Below are 19,022 nucleotides of genomic sequence, written 5' to 3'. Positions count from 1 at the left end.
AAAAGGGGTTGAGATTTAGAAATTAGAGCATGGGTTTATAAAGTTACTGTGGCTGGATCTGCTCCCTGCTCTGTTAATAAAAGGAGACTTATCCAGCCAGTTGAATTCAGTGGACACATCCATTGCCCTAGAGAAGGAAGTGGTCCAACTTCTTGGAGCTCAGTGTAAGACTCAGATGTAGAAGCCATGCTGATAGAAAGCTCATTGCAGAGAGCTGTAGCAGCAAATAAAGAAGTTCTAGCTGTCCTCTACAGTGAGGACACCACTCTACAGTGAGGACACCACAAATATCTTTATCTTCCTGGAATTCTACAAGCCTGATTGACTTCTCCATAGCAAGGTTCCTTCTTCCTTTTGCTGCCACAATTTTGGTAAAGAAGCAGCCAAACTCCTGAGGATTTATCAATAAATTAACACAGGTAAGAAGAGCCAAAGATTTGAAATATTTATACAATGAAGGAATTTTTGAAGCTGGATCTTTAAAAATGGAGATTTGCGTCCCCGGAATGCCTAGTAGAATAGCCAGAGGAATGAGGAAGTTCTTAAAAGAAATTGACTTCCCTCAGCTTCTGACTTTGTGACCAGCAGTGTCAGTGGCTCCTGTTGGTAAGGGACAGGGCCAGTGGGGTGGTAGATGCTTATTTTGTAGTTTTTGGGAAAGATGTTTAAGTGGTGGTTTGTCATTACCATTAGACTTTTGAAATCTTGAAGTTTAAATACAGTATAAGGCTTAATGTTCTACTGGACTTATTAATGTAGAATTTTCTTTTCTTTCCAAGGTAGATTATTGATAGTTTCATAGAAAGCTCAAAGTCTCTCCATGTCCTTCTTCCCTTTCTTTTTTTCTCTCTCACTGAATAAACTAGGTCCTGATCCATTCATAAAAATTGTATTATGCAGTGATCCTTTAGCTTTGAATTTTATTTGGAGGAATTAGTTTTGGATAGGCCTGTATTGTGGTGAAAGTTAACCATTGTTTCATCATTCATTTAACATCTATCCAAAAGAATTGTTGATCTTTCGTTTAGAACTGTCAATATTGTAAAACCAGATTAATAATCATACACAGGCACCTGCAATAACAAACAGCTCACATATATTTTTAACTGTTGATTTGCTTTACAGATGTATTATCCTGAAATCGAGGAGTGTTTTATTTTCTGAATAATTTTATGTGTATGGATATGTAGAGTGATGAACCCACTTAGGTATTGAGTATATGTCCATTTGTTTGTTTTAATCTCTAAGATTGCTGTTAATAACAACAGTTGAAAGTATTTCTTATATGAATTTAAGGACAGTATTTTTCTGGAAATACAAGGCTAAGGAGCTCACATTCTGATTTTGTTCATTGCCATTTTGTGTTACATGATATACACTTATTAGAGATGATTTAGTTAGCCTTAGGCTATCCTAATGGGTTTTCATTGGTTGTTAAAATGCTGTTTGAAGAATCTAACTAAATTTTCCAAATAAACTGGTTGATTTATACTTGCTGAAAGAGGAGTTCCAGTGTACCCACTCATATCATCAATTACAGTCTCTTATGAATTGTAATTTGTCCAATCTTGATTAAAAGGCCTACAGTTCCTTGTTTCCTGTAGCTCTTCAATACATCCTCTGCTGTTCAGCATATCCTCTGCTGCCCTCTACTGACTGCCCATTGATAGCACCCACTGATGTCCATCTTATCACCAACCTTTGGACCCACTTTTCTCCAGCATCCAACAGTTTATGTAGCTGCTGGATCTGTGGGAGGCTGGCCCAGTAGAAAGAAGCTGGGAGGAGCTACTCTTAAGGAAAATCATGCATATGTGATCCTATGATTACACCACAAGGTGATGACATCCAGATAGTTGAGATAATGTTAGGATTCCTAGGGTAAGTGTTTTGCTTTTTGTTTCATGTGTTTGTTCATTTGCTCATTCATTTATCCATTTATCAGATTTTTCAATGCCGGATATGTCTGTACCTAACCTTCCCTTGATCTAGTAGGTGCTTATTATAGATTTGTTAAATGAGTGAATGAATAAGTGAATGAATACAAAGATAAATAAGACTTGGTCTCTGCTCTTGGCAAGACAGATACCAATTTAACTACTTGGTTGCCCAGTTTTCCTCTTTTTAATTTTGCAAGATCTTGGGAAGGTGTTCAAAGAAAATGGATACAAATACCAGCTAAAACTTAGTCTCCTTATAGTTCTGGTTCTGAGAATTCATTTTCTCTAACTATAAAAGGGCTCTGTTTTAGGAAGGTTTCACTTTATACTAGAAAAGATATTTACTTTGATGTATCTTGTTTTTGGTTGAAGGTAACAGGTAGTATGATTGCAGTTTTCTTTATATTCACCAGTCTCTAAGGCACCTCATCTGCTATAAATTCTGGCTTACTGCCTTTTATAGTCAATAAATTGTGATTTAAAATAAGTCATTTTAAATGACCATATATGAATTATGACATGTTTTTGTTAAGCATGTTGTGAAATTTTTAATTTTTCTATTTCTTAGTCTGCTTTATTTGGCAAGTTTTTTAAAAATATATTTTCCTTGTCACTGTTCATTAATTCATATCAGATAAATGTCTGCCATTGGCTTTATTTCTTGTTTGGGACTACAGGCCTCTGAAATATATTTAAGGTTTAACAGACTTCTTGTAAAAAATAATGACCTGTATCTGTCCCATTGGAGAAGAACATGTTAACCTTTTATGGTGGTGATGGTAGTGGAAGGTTATATTTTGTAAGAATTCTTAATTCTTTTTTTGTGTGTGTGTTATGTGTTTTGTACCTTATTTTAATTACTATGAGATATATAAGATGACCAGAGACAGGCAAATTTATTTTTATTTTTATTTCTTTATGACTATGCTAAACATTTGAAAAACTAAAGGTAATTGGAACTAGTGGTGCAGTAATCATTATTTTTCATTACCATCTCTTTTATAACAACAGTGAAAGAGATTGTTAGAAAGGAGACTGTAGAAGGGAAGGGAGATATGAAGAGTAAACATTATAGCTTTCATGTCTTGACTCTTTCACATTTTATCAGTTCATTTGATCTTGGCTTACACACCCCAAAACCTATTGTTTCTCATTATTTGAAATCACTTTTTCATCACCTTCAGGATGTCTTTTAACAAGCTGTTGGATTAAAAAAAACTATATTATTTTGCCATCCTGAAGTGGTTCTGTAAAGTAACGAAAAGTTTGCATAAGGTGTCTGTCTCTCAGGAAGCAGAAATAAAATGTAAAATATTTTCTGGATATCATAATTTTCCAGGATTTTTTTGAATATTGTAATTTGCCACAGTAAAGCTAGACTGAAGACTGAAAACACCTCCTTTTTGCTCTAAGTATATGGAGAACACAATGGCAAAAATTTTGGCACTTGCTGGCATAAAAATCAATAACCTGATTTGCAAAGCTTAATTAACAGACTCCAAGGGTCGCCTGCAGCTGTTATTTATTTTTTATTTTTATTTTTAAGATTTTGTTTATTTTTAGAGAGGGCCAGGGAGGGAGAAAGAGGGAAAGAAGCATCAATGTGAGAGAGAAGCATTGATTGATTGCCCCCCATACGTGCTTCAACCAACAACCCAGGCATGTGCCCTGATGGGGAGTCTAACTCGTGTGTGACCGTCAGCCTTGTAGGGCAATACCCAGCCAACTTAGCCACACTGGTCAGGGCACGGTGTCATTTCTTATGCTTTGTGGGCTCAGGAATTCCATGTGTTCTTTTTTCCTAGGTGCTGGTTAATTGGATTTTATGTGGCAAGGCTTAAAACCTCAGTGTATTTATTGATGCAGATTTTCATCCAGAATAAATGGCAACAGATTTTTTTTAAAGAAATATTAAAATAACTGCAGACATGATCTACTAAACTCTAAATTGCAGTTTTGTTTCCTATACTAATCAAATCTCTCTATTGACTAAAAGAGAACCCAACTCTTGCTAACTTAAGAAGAAAAGGGAACTTATTGAAAGGATGTTGTATAACTCACAGGATTGATGAGAAAGATGGAAAAATAGGCTCAGAAAATAAGGAATCAAAGGCAGTTGAAAATCTGTCTGTGCTCATGCCATAGGAAAAGTCTGGTTAAGGAAGCCAGTTAATTCTGTTTCTATGACTAACTTGTTCCTATGTCTGCATTACTGCCTCAAAGTTGAAATTCCATTGTCAGCCTAGATCAGCAGTTCTCTTGTTTATAGTTTTCTTGGGTCTGTGAAGTAAAACTACTTTCATAGTAATTTTTAGGCTTTGTTTGCCCTTTGTACTGTGTTGACATTTGCCTTGATGATACAAAAGAAATGGTGGGCAGAAGTGCTGGTGCCTTAGAATGAATCAAGGCAGAGGCACATGCATATATGTATTCTCTACGTATTTTAATTTTGCATATAGTCTAGAGCTCCATCTTGTTCAGTTAGTCAAAGTGTCACTGGATATTTTCTGAGCTGTTTTATTGGTAAGCTGATAGTGTGATGTGAGAATGTTGTTACTAGAACCAAGATTGCTTGGATGTGAATCCCAACTTCCCCATTTAGCCTCTCTAAGTTCCAATTAACTCTTCTGTAAAATGGGGATAATAATAGTACTTACCTTATAGAAATGTGAGGTTTAATAAGTTAATACAAATAAATCACTTAGGATAATGCATGCCTTGTAGTAAACACATAAAAAATGTTAAATTTCACAGTCATTATTATTATCATCATCATTATAAACCTTTCATATCACAGGAGAAGGGACCGTAGCTGTGAGTCAGAGCTGTCTGGTTCTTGTAGAGATGGATTTCAAACTCTTCATTGTCAAGATACTGATCTGGAAACATGAAGTGTTACTGGTTTTAGATTAATATAAAATATGAGCTTTTCTCCTGTACTTCCTACTAATTTTATGTTAGCCCGGGCTGCTGTAGATGAAAATGAATGAATAAATTGCAAACAAGTATTCAAGGATAAAATTTGATAAGACTATATTATATTTAGTTTGACAGTGTGTTCTTTGTATACAGGTGCAAATAGTGGTCATTTTTTAAAAATTGTTTACACAAAAGCTGTAAAATAATATATTTGTTTAAGTAGTCTTGTTTATTTAGTCATTATCTGACAAATATTGACTACATTTTTTTCCCTTAATATGTGGGATTTTTTTCTGTGTTTTCAGAAGTGTGGAAGTTCACTGGAGTAAAATGGAGGCCTCGGTAATACTGCCCATTCTGAAGAAAAAACTAGCCTTCCTTTCAGGTATGTTTTGTTCTGAAAATTGAAAGTGTTTGAGGTTTAAACTTGTTTAAATCCTCTTCTTTCTTTGGATATGTTGAACATAAATGCACTTCATTTTTCTTTGAAGGTTTTGTTTCAGAGGTCTTTCGGAGGCATCTTTCAATCAGAATGGAGCTGTGGGAGCCAACTTGTCACGGTGGTTTCTTGGCTGGCCAGTTTTTACTCTGTTCCGTAATTTGGTTAAAATGACTTCTACAGGGGAGGTGTCATGATGTTTCATTTCTTATATGAAGATGAAATAATTGACACAGTTTAAGAATAATTGACTAAAGAACATCTAAATAATTGTTTCTGAAATATAAAGTAATTAGTTTTTATGATACTCTGCATCCTACCTTTTGTTTTCCATCTTTCTATGAGAAAGTTTCAGTGTGCTGGAAGAGTTATGAAAGATCAGTTACACGGTTTTCACTTTTTACTGTTTGAACTTGGTTATACAGGCTTGATTTTACCTTCATTTATTACCCCAAAGTCTGTATCAGCTGAGAAGAATCAGAAGTCACAAGATACTTTATCAGTATGAGAGCAGTGGCGTGGTAGGTGGGGTGTGGTGATTTTCTGGAATTTTGGAGCACTGAGAAAATTAACACATGCTTTAGAGTAAAATAGGAACTGTGGCGCACCTGTTTGGGGGTATTTGGATATTATCTCGATTTTTCGTTCTTACTCTCTTCAGATCCTATCAGAATTTTGTTGATATTTAGGCTGCTAATGTTTTATTTTTTCAAAGCATGTTGTATCTTTCTGTAAATTGGCATGTTTTTCTAATGTAGTATAAAGGACAAATAAGATATTGTCCACTAGTATTATTGTTTCCTTATTTAACATGTATTTCCTTTTTATAAAGAAACTTCTTCCTTTACCAGTTGATGCTTATATTTTCTCCATTCTTTTCTGATATGAATGGTGTTGCAGGAAACATTTCTATTCATAGTTTGTGCACTTTGTACAAGTTCAGTAGTATGCATTTCTATAAGTGGGTGTGTTAAAGAAAATTTACATTTAAATTTGTATTAGGTTTTGTCAGAGTGCCCTCTAACCCTGTTGTTTCAAAATGCCTGTTTGCCCGCACTGTTGCCAAGAGTGGATATTATTATTCTTTCATAATCTTTATCACTGACATTTTTGCTTCCTTATGACACTTGTCTCTGTGCAGCATTCGACTCTGTTGACCTTACCTGTTTTGAAAGTCTTTTTCCTCTTGTCTTCTACCATCTTTTATGTTTATACCAATGATTATTTTATTGTCTGTTAGTGAAAGTTGAGGACATGAGGTTAAACATAATTCTGAATGTTAGACCTGTCCTCTGAAGACAATTCCACAGTGGGGCAGAACGCTACATTCCAGATATAACTTTTTTTTTGGATTTGGTTTAATGCAGGGATAAAGCTTAGCACTTTTAGAGAAACAAATGAAACATCTCTTAGCTCACCCCCTCTTGACTTTCTTTACTGACCATTAATTATTTTATCCATTAAATTAATACTTAATTTTCAAACTTTTTTAATAATAGAGAAAAACTTTTCAAACCAACAAAATCATTCAGGGGATAGAGTTTGAAAACTATGGGAGCAATGAAGTTTTTAAGAAACAAAACATATTCAAAACAGAAAATACATGCAATTGAAAGTCACTATTGATTATCTGTTAAGTTGCACCGTTTGAAATTGTCATTTATTGAGGTTAAATAAAGTGTTTGGACACCAGTAGTTATATGGTTAACCTGATATAAGAAGATCTTATGTGGTTGGTACATTGTGAATTGCATTCATGTTCCTTATAGGAGTCATAGTCTTTTTTTTTTTTTTTTTTTACTTCACACCTTTTAGATCATATAGAATTGTTTCCTTTAGTATCTGCTGGTTTTTAGGCTTCTAAAATTGCCACAAGTGTAATCTGGGGCAGAAGATGGGCTTCAGTGGGAAAAGTCAGTCATGTCGGGTACTTTCAAGCAAGCTATGTGTTTATAAAAGTATTAGTTACATTTTAATGCTTCTGGAAAATTGAAGAGGAGTTGAACATACATGAAATATATGTTCCACTGCTTGGCTTTCAGGCTTCTATACCCAGGTCCCATATACCCTTCTCAACTGGCCAGGGCTTTCTCTTTATTGCTTCTTGAACAAAGAATGCCTAGCTGACCTTTCTTTGTCATTCCTTGTTACAGAAAGCTCTTTGGACTTGGTTTATAAATTCTAATCATTTTCTAAGTCTTAAATTTTGTTGGAAACATTCCACATTTATCACAGCTCTTATAATTTTCTTAATCCCTTTTTATAATATTGTATACAGTAGTCCCTCTCTATATCACGGTTCACTTATCATGACCTCACTGTATCACGGGATTTTTAAAAATATTATTATTTATCACGTATTTTTCGCTATATCACGGGATTTTGCCGTACTGTATACGTATGTTGTTAAAGTTACATGGGTTTAAGAGTGTAGAATAAATGTAAGATTCCTACTTCGCGAGGGGTGTCTAGAATGTAATACCTGCGGTAAGTGAGGGGATACTTCATATATTTTATATAACACAGCCTAGCAAATAAACTATCGTATATCATACTATTTTTTATGGCTTAAAGGTTTTCTTAGGTTGATTGGAAATTTATTTAATTTTACTTATGGATGCTTGTTGTGCTAGGCACACAGTAGGTGTTATACATTGGTTATATTAAGAAGCAGACTACATAGAAGAAAATTAAACAAAATGATAATTGCTATGTTTAAAAGGAAGATTTCATGGGTGAATTTTATCCTCTTATTTTTTCTAAATTTTATATAATTTTGCTAAAATACTATAAACATTTACAGTATATAAAAGAAAAAGTTGAGATAGTTTTTTTTACTGATGTCTAAACTTGTAATTGTTTTAGTAACATTGGATCCCAATATATATTATTTGTTTAGGGCTTTAATATCTATTACGTGTTCAATTTATATTTTTTTCTTTAATAGGAGGAAAGGACAGGCGAAGTGGCCTCATTCTGACAATTCCATTATGCTTGGAACAAACAAATATGGATGAGCTGAGTGTCACCTTAGACTACCTACTCAGCATTCCAAGGTGACTCTAAAGGTGTCTTTTCTTAAATCTCAGTATGCCTCCATTTACCTACTAATGATTCCTGCTATTGCTAAAGCATACTTTCCTATCTTATCTGCTTTTATTAACAGTGAAATTATAATTAAAAACACTAGAATCAATAATTTATGATACTACAGCAGATAAACTACTCATTTTATGTTCTTTATGCACTGAATAATATCCAAATTTCCAACATGTATGTACTGTCAATTTATAAGGAATATGAGGATTGAGTATTTATTTCTCGTGCATTGAGAAAACTTTGAGAAATGTGTTGAGTAGAAAGTATCTTTCATTTAGTTAGCTATTTCACTATACAGATATAAATACATCTGTAGGTTTTAATATATTGAGTAAAGGCTATTAGGAATTTAAAACATTTATTTTAAAAAATGCAAAAATGTTTCTATTTTAATCCAAAGGTCCTTAGATTTTTAATTTTTATATTTATTGGGTGAAGACGAAACTTAAACTTTTCTATTTGCTTTAGCCTATCTCTCACTATAACAACAAAAACAAAAAGTTTCCTCCCCAACTTCCTCTCCCATATTATAATATTTTTGGGCTGAAGTCTGATGAGGCCTCCCCAAAAGCAATTGGATCAGAATCTCTGGGGTAGACTTCCAGGCATAAGAATTTTGAAAAATGTCTCCAGATTATTTCTTGATTCTGTAGAGATCCGATATGTACAGATGTTACCTACCCATTTTTTGGATTTTAAATAGGTTCTTCCTAGTTATAGAAAAACTCATTTATGTTACAGAAGAAACATCAGAACACAGAGGTGTAATGACTTGCCAAAATTACACAGACATTAAGGTCATAAGTTTTCAGTCACTCAGTAAATACCTGAGATCCGACAGTGAGATCCTCATTGTTCTAGGTGCTGAGGAAATGGGTGAACAAAGCAGATCTAGTCTTATTTCTTAATGGTCAAATAAATATTACAAATAAATACACATTATTTTGGATGTTCATGAGTACTATGAAAACAAGAGTTAAGAGAGGGTATGGGTTGGGAAGGGTGTGTGAATCACTGTTTTACAAATGATAATACTGCCAGATGTGATTGAAGTGAGGAAAAGACCCTACAGTATCTGATGAAAGAGCATAAACAGCCTTGACTAGTGTGGCTAGGTTGGGTGTTGTTTCCCAAAGCAAAGGATTGCCGTTTTGATTCCCAGTCAGGGCACATGCCTGGGTCACGGGCCCTTCCCTGTTGGGACGTGTGTAAGGGCCCATCAGTGTTTCTCTTTTCTTCTCCCTCCCTTTTCCTCTCTCTAAAAAATAAATAAATAAAATCTTTTTAAAAAAAATGAAAAAGAGCATTAAGAAAGAGCATTTAAGACACAGGGAACAGCTAGGTGCAAAGGCCCGGAGGCAGGAGTATGCTCAGCATGTTGTGCGATCAGTAGGAGGCTAGTGTGGCTGGAGCAGTTTGAGAGAGGGACGGAGTTCTGGGAAAGCAATTAGATGGAGGCTGGAGTCGGAATCATAGAGGACCTTGTAGGCCATGCTAAGAGCTTCATTTAGGATGAAAAGGAAAGCTGTTGTTGCTTTCTAAATGAGGAGTGATTCGTTTGAATCATGTAACATTTTTAAAGGCCCTCTGTATTTAAAGCACTGTGGTAGAGGCTGCCAAGATATCAGTAAGATAATATTCTTGCTTTTGGGGAGCATGTTAACTAATGAAGATAAATTGTAAACAAAAATTATAATAACAGCATAAGTGAAATTAGTGCCATTATGTAAGTATAAGCAGAGCTCTATGAATGGAAGAGAAAGGAACCCTTCGTTTTAATCAGAGAAATTAGTGAACTACGAAATACTGAACCCAGGAAATACATTGGCAACTAGTCAGTTAGTGAGCTTGTTAAGGAGTCTCTCTGTTCAGTTCAGTCGTCTTACCTTTGAAAGGCTCTTAATAGAGTAGGAACAGGGAGGCAGGGTTTTAATAGACTCTTTTGGTTATTGTTCTTAAAATATAATTATAAACATGTTAATGGTAGTATAGGAATTTATTAATATAGCACTTCAGCTCTTCTTACATGCTCTTTATAAAGGACATAACATGTTTCTAAATTGCATTGTTAAAAATACTCCACTTGTAGAAATGAAGTAAAAATAAACACAAAACCAACTATCCCTTTCAAGTAGTTGAGATATCACTTGGTCTTGGAATTTTCTAATACTCTTTGTGCGAATTTTAATTATCTATTTTAGTAAAATGTGAGAAAATTACGATTAAGGGTTTTCTTAAGTACCCTAAAAGATAAATTTGGAGAATTTCGTGCCCTTAAGGTCACTGCAGATGGTATTTGCAAGCTTCATTACTTTCTTTGTCTTAATATACAGATTAATTTAGAGTGTGCTTTGAAATATAAATGCATTGTGTAAAACTTCTTTAACAAAATGGTTGTGTAACCTGTATCTGAGATGCAGATGCCAGTGACAAAATACTAAATTATGGGAGTGGCATGCTTCTCCTGGCCCTAGTCCCAACCAGGAAATGCCCTCTACCAGGGAGCTCTGTGCCTTAGCTCTCCCTCTTGCGAATTCCCACAGTGCATTGGAAGTCCCTGACTTGGCGCAACTTCTCTGAAGACCATTCAACAGCCAGCTACCCTATCTAGCTGATCTGTCTTGAGCTTTTGTCCTCCCTAAGTCATAGTGGGCTTCCTAGATGTCTTTTTGATGGGGAACTCCAGGAATTGTCTCCTTACCCAGTCCCACAATCAGCCATTAGATGTCAGATTTGCTTCCCCCGGCAAGTCTTTATGTATTGTTGCTAATCCAGAAATGATCATTAGATTGCCTCAATTGCCACCCCCCCCCAAGCAATGCTTAATGGGTCCTATATTTTGTAATGCAAAATCCAAAAATAGAACCCATCAATATCTGAGATACATAATGATTGAACTATAATTCAGATACCATAAAATTCACATACCCTTTAACAGTACAATTCAGCAGTTCCCAGTATATTCACAAGGCTGTATGACCATCGCTGTTTAATTCCAGAACATTTTCATCAGCCCAAAAAGAAACTCTATACCCTTTAGCAGTCACTTCCCCTTATTTCCCTCCTTCTAGCCTTTGGAAGCCACTTATCTGCTTTCTGTCCATATGGATCTGCCCCTTCTGGACACTTTATTTAAATGGAACCACATCCTATGTGGGCTTTTGTGTCTGGCTTTTCACTTATCATAATAGTTTCATAGTTTATCTATGCTATAGTATGTATCAATATTTAATTCCTTTTGATGGTTGAATAATATTTCATTGTATGGATTACCACATTTTGTTTTCTATTTTATCAGTTGGATATTTGGGTTGTTTCTATTTTTAGCTATTTTGAATTAAGCTGCTATGAACATTAGTGTGCAGGTTTATTATATAGACATATGATTCAATTTGTCTCACCTCTTGAGTACTTCTTTCTTTTTTAAACCTCTGTTTCTGTCCTTGCCTATAGGGGCACCTGTTCTTATAAATCTTTAGCAGTATCCTCATACTTGTGATCTTGCTGTTTAGAACCCTCTTGAGGCTAATGTGAATTCTTAGAGGAACTAAGGGAGGATTAGTAAAATCCCCTAGGCTGTAGGATTTAAATCTTAGGAAAGGGTCTGCAGTTTACCTTGTGTATAATGTACACAACTGGGCGAACTTTGAGTGGGGAGAGGTTTCACTACCAAATCCTAGCTCTGCTAAGCAAAACTGTAGTTTTCTTCCACTGTATTGGAAGGAGAACAATTGAGATCCCTGCATCAAGTTGATTTTATAAGTAAAACAATGATAATAATAATAAAGCTATGTGGTTTTGGTCTTTAGTATGGGGTTTTTTCATATAATTAGATTTTATTAGGTTAGGCCTCTGGGAATTGTTAGTAAGTGCTTGAATAATTGAATATAATATAGCAATAACACATTTTCCCACACACAAGATAATATTTTGCTGGTTAAGTGACTGAGAGTACTAAAGTGAGAGCAGAAGTGGGTAAAAGATGTTGTATTCAAGCTTTGAATTATTATGAACACCAAATGTTACCTCATCTCATTACATTTCTCCAAAAGAACACAAAGAAGTCCATTTCCAATGGTCTGGTAACAGATTAGTTTATTTCTTACCTGTTTCACACCATCACTTTACAAACCTTTTACTTCTGACAGGAAGAAGAGACAAGAAGTACATGAGTGCTTGGCATTCGTTAGTTACCTACCTCCCTATAATTCCATTTTTTAGATCAAGAAGTGGAGAGACCAGTGAGACTATTTGAATGTTGCATTAATATCTTCTCTTTTTAAGAAAGTTAACTTTCTTTGCTTTTAAACTAATTTTCTTGCCAGATTAGCTTATAAATTCTCAATATATCCTGAAATGAGAAGAATAACTTGCTTGAGAAAACAGAAAGGATACTCTGTATTGCCAATGTAAACCAAACCAAGTGAGATTAATGCTGCTCCATATACAATTAAGATGTGAACTTTATTTAAGATTATGAAGAATAAAATATGAAGCTTATTTTAATGTTTTGTAGTTTTGTTTCATTTCAGTGAAAAGTGTAAGGCTAGAGGATTTACCGTGATTGTGGATGGCAGAAAATCACAGTGGAATGTGGTGAAAACAGTAGTCTTAATGCTACAGGTAATTTTATTTTTGATTATCAGGAAATGGTTTTATTTTAGAACAATAAATAAGGTGATAATGGCAAATGCATTTCATTTATAGGACTGTGCCCAAGATTCTTTCTCAGCAGTGACTGAGCTCTGAAATGCACAGCTCATTATTGGGTTGATATATTAAATTCAATTCCTGTAGGTTTGACTTTGAGTAGTAAAAAAAATTTCAACCCTATTCTAAAAGTTTGTAAATGATTAGAAATAACATCATGTTTAAGTAATTTAAGCAAGTAGCCCAGTGAGGCTAAAAATGAGGGCAGACGTTATCAGACTTACCTGGGATCTTTTTCAGACTGTAATATCTGCATTATCCCCACTGTTCCCCATTCTTATACTAGAGGAAGGGAGTAGGGCTGGATAAGTCAGGGCTGAAAAAGTTTCTCAGGTGGTTTTGATAAGTCTTCCTTCTGTTCCCTTTCCTCCACAAAGCACCAGGATTCAGGATGGTCTTATTTATTTCTAATCCAGAAGAACTTTACTTAACAGCTGTGTCTTCAGGGACCCTAGCAGCTCACAAATGAGCATTTAATAAACAGCTGCAATTAAGGTAAAAATTAAGTGAGTGAAACAAAAGAGATTGTTTAATTTAGATGAAATAAAGTGGAAAGACCATTCCTGGCAGGGATACTGACTTAGTGATAGCTCAAAAATGAAGCAAATACACTGAAGGGAGTTGATGGCAGACCAGTCTCGGGGAAATAAAAGTTGGCAGTTACATGGGATAGTGAACATCCAGTTCGGTAAACAACACTGACTCTGAAAGAAGGATCAGGAATTTAAAATGAATTGGGAAATAATTGGTAGCTACTTCAGGATTTTGTGGGAAGGAATGTAATTAAAATTTTTAATTAAGGAGAATGACTGAATATTGTATGTTTTATTTGGGATAATTAGGAAGAGAGACTCAAGGAATGGGACCTGGTAATTTATTTTTTAATTTTGTGCTTAATAGGGTTCAAGTACTGTACTAAGCTTGCTATATAAATGATCTCATTTAATCTTATCTTTACAGCCTTGGGAAGCAAGTTGTATTATCTTCAAAAATGAACTGAGTCTCAAGGATTTTAAATAACTTAGTGAGGTTCTTGTAGTGAATATGGGAAAGAGCCAAGAATTAGCTTCCTCTTAGCTTTATCCTTTGCTACGTTTATATTTACCAGGTGATGTATCTGAGATGGTCCCCATATTATCCACCCATTACCTCATTCTTAACTGTTTGGCCTAACCTTCATCTTTAGAATCACTCCTTTGGCTGAAAAAGACATAGCCTCCAGAGCGAGGATCAGTTTTTATCAGAGTACAGATTAGTGTCCCATAATAACTTATTCTGTCAAATATGATCCCAGCATTTTTATATTCCAGACCCTGAAGATTAACTCTTTTCTGTAAAAATTGTTAAAATAACTATTAGGTGAGATCAATTAATGATGACCTGTGTTCTTCCTTTCATCCTGTCATTCAGCTGTGTCACAGACAAGCTGGGACTTGCTGTTTGAACTGAACTTTGATCAGTGGCAGTTTTGAAGAACAGTCAATGGATGATTTAATCCCCTCTTGTGATTTCTTTTCTGATAGGTATTTTAGCAACTTTTGGATTTTTTAATAGTTAACATTTTTAGGAATTAGAGTGGTCTGTTGTTTACTGTTAAACAGTTTCTACGTACAAAGTTATACAGTGCTTTTATTTCACAGAGTACTGGTACCAGTGATTTGGGAGCCCAGAACTTCATGCTGGCTCTGCCTGTAACTAATATTCTCTCAGATGGGTGGCTTGGTTTCTCTTGTTTCTTACAGATTTAATATATAATGATTTTGAAATAATAATCTTTCACAACTCAGTATATGAATGAACCTTAATCTACCTTAAACTTTCCAGTCCCTCTGATAAAAGTTTTGATATTATTTTGAATTTCTTTTATTTAATCATAGCCCAGTCATTGCAGAATACATGAGATTTATGATGTGCCCAATGACATGTTTAAATAGGAAGGTCTAATGATTTTCCCTAATTAATAAAAATATTATAATTATATAATTAGGTATTGTTATTCAGTTATACCATTTATTGTCTAGAAGAGTGGTTAGTCCCTAGAGTTTGCAAATAAAGTTTTATTGGAACTCCACCACACTCATCTGCTTACATATTGCTTATGGCTTCTTTCACACTGTAAGGGCAGAAGAGAAATAGATGCAACAGAGATTGTAAAGCCTGCAAAGCCTAAAACATTTAGACCTTCAGAAAGAATTTACTGACCCCTGGTCTAGAACATTTGAAACGGTGTGGTAGAACTTCAGAGTCAAACAGGTCTGGTTATTCTAAGTGTCATCACTTAACTCTCATTTTGGTCAAGTTACTTTAATTCTCTACAGCTCAATTTTTCTTCCATAAAATTGGGAGGATGATATCTACTTGTTAATGTGAATTCATTTATTAACAAATATATGTTGTCTCCTATATGCCAGGCGCATAGGAGTGACATAAATACAGTACCTGCCATTAAGAAGCTTATGTTCTACTGGAAGAGTTGGACAGTAAGCAGTTAGGCAAATTACTAGATCATGAAACATCGGATGGTGGCAAATACTAGGAAGAAAAATGCAGTGATAAAAGGAGCCTGAGTCAGATGGTGCTACTTTAGATAGAGTGATCAGGGAAGGTTTCTAAAGAGGGAATATTTGAGTAGAAGTCTAAGTGAACTGAAGGAGCATTCCTGCTATCGGGCAAAGAACCTTCCAGACAGGGGAAACATTAAGGGAAGAGTCCTGAGGTGCAAACAGCCTTGTTGCATTCAGAGAGCAGCAAGGTCAGTGTAGCTGTGGAAGAGAGGTGAGCTCAGATGGGATGGGGTGGGGTGAGGTCTGAAAGTCATTGTGGCCTTGAGCTTGCAGGGCCTTCTAGGCCTGGGTAAGAGGCTTGAATTTCATTCTGGGCACGAGAAAACATGAAGCAGGGCGGCCTGTTAACAGGATATTTCAAAGGCTGACTAGTTTGGGATATTAGCAATGTAGGTGGTAGAAATGGGCAGATTTCAGATATTTTTTAGAGGTGCTTGCTGATAAAATATACATGGAATATTTATTAACTTGCTAAATGTTACCTCCCATTTTTAGGTAATATGAATAGCCATATCTAGTAAATATGAAATTGTATTTGTCAAAGATTAGCTTTGTCCTCTTCTTCAAGTTAATAATCATGCAGAATTTTGGCTTCCTTGTATAATGGCTGATAAGAAACTTATTTTGTGAGAAAATTGATTTTACATTTACTTGAAGAATTTTTCAAAGATAATTGGGTTAGAAAAAATTTTCATATTATAGATTTAATAATTTTTCAACTAAAAGTTGCCTTTCAGTTTAATCTATACATATTCCTGTTTGAGAGAGTCAGTAAAACACAAAAGTAATCACAGGTACTGTGTATATTGCTATTTACTTGTAAATTTTTCTGAATCAGCCTGTCTTTCAGGTATTTCTTTATTGCCATATATGTTTTGAAATTTGGAGTATTTCTTCCTCTTTATTATTTTAGTTCTTTTTCACAGGTCTCTTAAATAACCTAGTCATGAATATCTAGTAATTTGTAACTTTATTAAACTATTCCTTTTACATGTATAACTTGTAATTATTTTTCTGTATTTTATAGAATGTTGTTCCAGCTGAGGTGTCCCTTGTTTGTGTGGTGAAGCCAGATGAATTCTGGGATAAGAAAGTAACACATTTTTGTTTTTGGAAAGAAAAGGATAGACTTGGCTTTGAGGTAAATATACTCTTTAAAAAAACAGAAGTGTGCTATATCTTTAAAAATAGCATTTTGCTAGCATTGTTTTGTTTGGTCAGAGTTGTATACTAAGCAGTGCTTCAGTAATGCTTAATCAGTGCCTAAGCAATGAATAGTAAGTATATAGTCAGCATTCAGATACTTGAATAAATTACGGTTCTTTGTCAAAGACCACAGTTGCTTTCTTGTTTTCATTTATATCACTCTTTGTTAACACCTTTGAATAAGTAGAAACTTTTTAGTCAAAAAAATTCTATTGCATTGTCACGAGGACATTTAAGTAATACTGGGAAATCCTAGACATTTTGTGATTGAAGAGCATACTTCATGTGATATGTCAATTATTTTTCAGTATCTGGTTTGGTTTTGATACATGAACACCATTATCTATTCTTTCCTACTGACGTTTCTCTCTCTCACTTTCCTTGCATCGTATTGTAGATCAGAAGGAAGTCCTAAGGTGGAATACAAATTTAAACAAATCTTCATATTTTCCCTTCCACAACCTGTGAACTGTTAATCCCAACTTCCCAGTAGGAGTTTATAGGTATTCACTTCACATTGGTTAAATAAAATGTGTCAGCATTGCAGGATACAAAGTCCAATCCTTAGCCCATAGAATATAGAGCCTAGGGATGCATATAAGACTCAGACAGTTAAGACTCGTTTTGGACCTTGCTATACTATGTCATTTTTATTTTCAATAAAGTCGATGTCAATGTATTTTTGATCTGGAGGAAAGGTCACTAAGGTCTTAGAAAGATTCAAGAAAGCCTGCTTAATTATTAAATGAGATAGCATGAAATGTCTTAAAAATGAATGATTTTTTCTTTAAAAAAGTTAAGCTATACTTTACGTGCAATAAAGTTCATCCATTTTATTGTACACTTCTGAGAGTTCTGACAAACACAAAGAGCTGTATAATCACCATCGCAATCACGAAGTCAGGAAATATGCCAGAAATTCCATCATGCTCCTTGGTAGTTAATTTCTTCTCCCATTTCTAGCCCCTGACAACCATGATCTGTCTTCTGTTCCTATAGTTTTGCCTTTTCTAGGATGTCACGTAAGTGGAATGATTCAGTATATAGCGTGTTTAATCTGGCTTTTTTTTAAAAACATGCATTTGCATTTGAGATTCATCCATGTTGTTGCATGTATTGGTAGTTCACTCTTATTACTGAGTTAAGTATTCCATTGTGTGCGAGTACCACAGTTTCTTTATCCATTCCCTAGGTGAGGGACATTTTGAGTTGTGTTCAGTTTTTAGTGATTACAAATAAAGTCACTGTAAACATTTGTGTATAAGCTTTTCTGTGAAGTTTTTACTTTGAGGGGTAAAATACCTAGGAATGGGATTGCTGGGCCGTGTGGTAAGTATATGTTTAACTTGATAAAACACTTCCAAAGTGGAATTTCAAAGTGGCTATATAATTTTGCATTCCCATAAGCGAAGTATGAAATTCCTATTCTTGTTGATATTGTCAGGTTTCTTTTGTTGTTGAAATTACAGTTATTCTAGTGAGTGTGCAGAGGTGTATCATTTTGGTTTTAACTTGCATTCTTTAATGACTAATGATGTGAGTACATTTTCAAGTGTTTATTGCCATCCGTGTAACTTCGTTGGTGGTGTCTCTTCAACTTTTTGCCCATTAAAAAAAAATAAGGTCTTTGCTTCCTTGCTATTAAAATTTGAGAGTTCTTTATGTATTTAGATAAAGTCTTTGATAAGATATGTAATTTGGAAATATTGTATCTCAGTCTGTTTGCCTTTCAATATCTTAACAGCATTTTTCAAAACGTTTTTAACTTTGATGAAGTCTAGCCATAAAAAATTTCTTATGAATAAGGCTTTTTGTGTCATAACAGAATATTTTGCCTAACCTAAGGTCACAAAGATTTCTCTTACATTTTTAGATTTTACATTTAGATCTATAATACATTTGAGTTAATAGTTGTATCAAGTTATTATCTGATAATATATATTTCATGACTTTGGTTATTGTTCATTTTCTAAAGTTTGTTTTTTGACTCAGTATATGGTCTACTTGATTTCTTTGTGCATGTGACAAGAATGTGTGTTTTGCTGTTGTGGGTGGAGTGACCTGTAACTGTCAAGAAGGTCCATAATATTCAGATTGGCATTGCGTTTCATTTTTTCTGTGTGCGCGTGTTTATTTTGGGTATTA

The 19,022-nt window shown here is 34.5% G+C and overlaps 1 protein-coding gene across 2 annotated transcripts in view; it reads left to right on the top strand.

Annotated features, from left to right (window-relative positions):
* SESTD1 (SEC14 and spectrin domain containing 1) overlaps window positions 1-19,022 on the top strand; it is a 99,953-nt gene that overhangs the window by 36,760 nt on the left and 44,171 nt on the right. For both annotated transcript variants that reach the window (XM_090268127.1, XM_090268123.1), the window contains exons 2-5: window positions 5,165-5,244; window positions 8,246-8,354; window positions 12,930-13,020; window positions 16,699-16,812. In XM_090268127.1, the coding sequence (XP_090124253.1) occupies window positions 5,190-5,244; window positions 8,246-8,354; window positions 12,930-13,020; window positions 16,699-16,812 (369 nt within the window). In that variant the 5' untranslated portion in view covers window positions 5,165-5,189. The remainder of the gene's footprint in view (window positions 1-5,164; window positions 5,245-8,245; window positions 8,355-12,929; window positions 13,021-16,698; window positions 16,813-19,022) is intronic.

This window comes from Furipterus horrens, unplaced genomic scaffold (genome assembly GCF_987537825.1).
Source record: "Furipterus horrens unplaced genomic scaffold, mFurHor1.1.pri manual_scaffold_1, whole genome shotgun sequence".
Taxonomy (NCBI): Eukaryota; Metazoa; Chordata; class Mammalia; order Chiroptera; family Furipteridae; genus Furipterus; species Furipterus horrens.
This window is presented reverse-complemented; position numbering and strand designations above follow the sequence as displayed.